The 2,941-nt window shown below is 27.8% G+C and overlaps 1 protein-coding gene across 1 annotated transcript in view; it reads left to right on the top strand.

Annotated features, from left to right (window-relative positions):
• The window catches only part of LOC107614913 (IQ domain-containing protein IQM4-like), a 5,798-nt gene extending 3,760 nt beyond the window's left edge, over positions 1-2,038 (top strand). The window contains exons 5-7 of the mRNA XM_021111731.1: positions 587-823; positions 937-1,038; positions 1,190-2,038. Coding sequence (XP_020967390.1) covers positions 587-823; positions 937-1,038; positions 1,190-1,606 — 756 coding nt within the window. The 3' untranslated portion in view covers positions 1,607-2,038. The remainder of the gene's footprint in view (positions 1-586; positions 824-936; positions 1,039-1,189) is intronic.

The raw sequence follows: 2,941 nt of genomic DNA, 5'->3' as shown, positions 1-2,941 counted from the left end.
TTTTTTCAGTAACTTTTAATTAATTTAATGAAAGTAGTATATAATTGAGTGATATATAAAACTTTTGCATTAATTAGTAATTTATCAAATCAAAGCAATTAAGTATTATTATTATGTCACTTTTTTATATTGATGAAGCTGAGTGCGTTTACTAAGCAATGCTTGGTCAATTCTAGAGTGCTATTTGGTGCTTGGGAAAAGAGTCAGAAGACTAGCTTTGTTGACTATTCAATTAATTTAGGTACAAAAACTTAAGAGTAGCTAATTAATAACAACATGATGACATTTGTATTGAGTGCTTCAAGGAAACAAATGATTTTGTTATGCATTTTAGTTGCAAATAAATTCTTTTTTAATTTTAGTAGTAATTTTTAAGGATTTAATTAAGGTGTGTTTTTAAAATATATGTTAAGATTACTAATGAATTTTTTTGTTAGCAAGAAATAATATTTAAATTTTTAATGTATATCTTATTTATTTATTAAAATAAAATATTTAAATTTTTTGCTAATAATAATTTTAATATAAAAAGCTGAATTCATTTATTTATTTAAGAGATTTAATATAATAACTTTCTTGCTTATAATTGCAGAAAGAGAGGGAGGCATATGAAGTAACTCTGAATAGAGGGAAGCTTATTTATAGAAAAAGCCAAGAGCTTGTTCACACTGCTGAGGGATCAAAGTGGATATTTGTTCTTAGTTCATCAAGAATTTTGTATGTTGGTGAGAAGAAAAAAGGTCAATTTCAGCATTCAAGTTTTCTAGCTGGTGGTGCAACAATTGCATCTGGAAGAATGGTTGTCCACAATGGAGTTCTCCATGTATGATATACATCTAACTTATTTGTATACATTTAAATTAACTCTAATTTTTTTAATAAATGTTATGATGATATAAAAGTATAATTGATGATAATTCTTATATATTTATGCAGGCTATTTGGCCCTATAGTGGTCATTACCGCCCTACAGAGAAGAATTTCAAGGAATTCATAGGATTCTTGATGGAACATAATGTGGACATGACAAATGTAAAGGTGAATAATAAATCACATATTGAGACAAATTCCTTTGTTTGTATATAGACATTGGTTTCATTTTGGTCTTTTGATTTGAGGTCACCAAGCACAATATTGTTGAATTTAATTAAACATAACCTTTTAATGTTAATTTGATGGGTTTTTGTAGAAATATGCAATTGATGATGATGTCCCACCTTCTACACCTCAATTTAAGTCCAAAGAAGGAAATGTTGATTCAAGTGATGACTCATCCAATGGCAACAATAATTGTAATAATCAAGAAAATGTGGGTCATTTTGGTACCAATGTTGAAGATTCAAAACCCAAAGATAGCAAGAATTTATTGGGTAATAAATGGACCACAGGAGTTGGTCCTAGAATTGGTTGTGTGAGAGAATACCCTCCTAATCTCCAAGTTAGGGCACTTGAACAACTCAATTTTTCACCAAGAGTCAACCATGGAAAGTTTGACCTTAAAGCTCCAATTCCATCTCCAAGACCAAGTCCAAAAGTTCATCTATCCCCTAGACTTGCACAAATGGGTCTTCCAAGCCCAAGGGTAAATGCTACTCCCATAAATTAATTTCGATTCGCGACAGATTAGTTCTTAATTTGTCGGATTGAAAAATATTGTAGAAAACCAAAAAAATTAGTTCCTAACTTCTATATATGTTAGGATTTCACATTATGTGATTCATCATTTTTGAGGCATAATGTGATCAATAACCATCTTCTAATTTGGACCATAAGATTTAGTACAGAAAAATAGGATCATAAATCTTATACAACACAGGATCTAACCACACAAGATTTATTTTTTCCTTTATTTATTTATTTTTATTTTGATGGTCCAAGATTTTTTTATTTGGTTTTTTCTTGGCCAGTTGTTTTGGTCATTCGGCTTCTACTGTATCATTTTTCCCCTTCTCCCCAAATTGTATTGTAGGAGGTGGGTTAATCTTCCATACTTGTAAGCCAATTAATAATTTAATATATGTAAATTACTTTTCTCTCATTACTATTCCTTTGGTTTTTCTAATTTGTGCCTCAAAGTACTCCATTCAAATCCAAATAAATGGTTAGTTTTAAATAGGTGCATAAATTAATGAAAGGGGTTGATAATATCCTTTTTTTTTAGTAAATATAATTTATTTTATTTTCTTTCTCATTACTTGCATAGGCATTTCAAAGTTTAAATTTAATTAATTGACTATGCAAAAATTTTTATATTATGGCACATGCAAATTAGTGAAAAAATATCTTTTCTATTTTTTAAAAATTTTTAAATAAACAAATAAAATAATACATAAATATTTACAGATATCTTTTGTTTATGCAATTCTTAGCCAAATAGAGAACTCCTAAGAGGTTAGTTACTTGGTTTGGATTTAAATAAAAAATATATTAAACTAATTAAAATTTAATTAGGTGAGTTTTGGATCAAGTTTTTTTTTTTAGTCACCAAAAAAAACCTTTTTTTTTTAACTCAGATTTAAACTTATCTAATCCGTTTAAAATTAATTTGTAAGATGAAACCTAATAATATCCAATCTAAATAAGAACGAATTCAATCGATTTTTACAAGATTATGTGTGAAATACTAAAATCGATTAAATTGAATTCATCCAACCAATTTGAGTTCCTCGTGTGGCCATCTCACTCGTCTTAGTCGTCTGTTTAAGTAAGTGTCGAAAATTTAAATTCTATTTTATGCATGCAACAATTCATTAAACAGCAACAGACCTTTAAATAAACTTCAGATATACGACAGAATAGTCATTAGTTGTTGAGTTGAAAAAGACCGTGGATACAAAAAAATGAATTCATCCGATTTTAGTAGGGAGCACTCTACTATACAGATTAAAGTTGTATAGAGAAAAATATAAATTTTTTGTAATTATTTTTTATTATATTATTA

This window comes from Arachis ipaensis, chromosome B09 (genome assembly GCF_000816755.2).
Source record: "Arachis ipaensis cultivar K30076 chromosome B09, Araip1.1, whole genome shotgun sequence".
Taxonomy (NCBI): domain Eukaryota; kingdom Viridiplantae; phylum Streptophyta; class Magnoliopsida; order Fabales; family Fabaceae; genus Arachis; species Arachis ipaensis.
The sequence above is the reverse complement of the archived record's forward strand: the minus strand, read 5'-3'. Positions and strand labels throughout refer to the sequence as shown.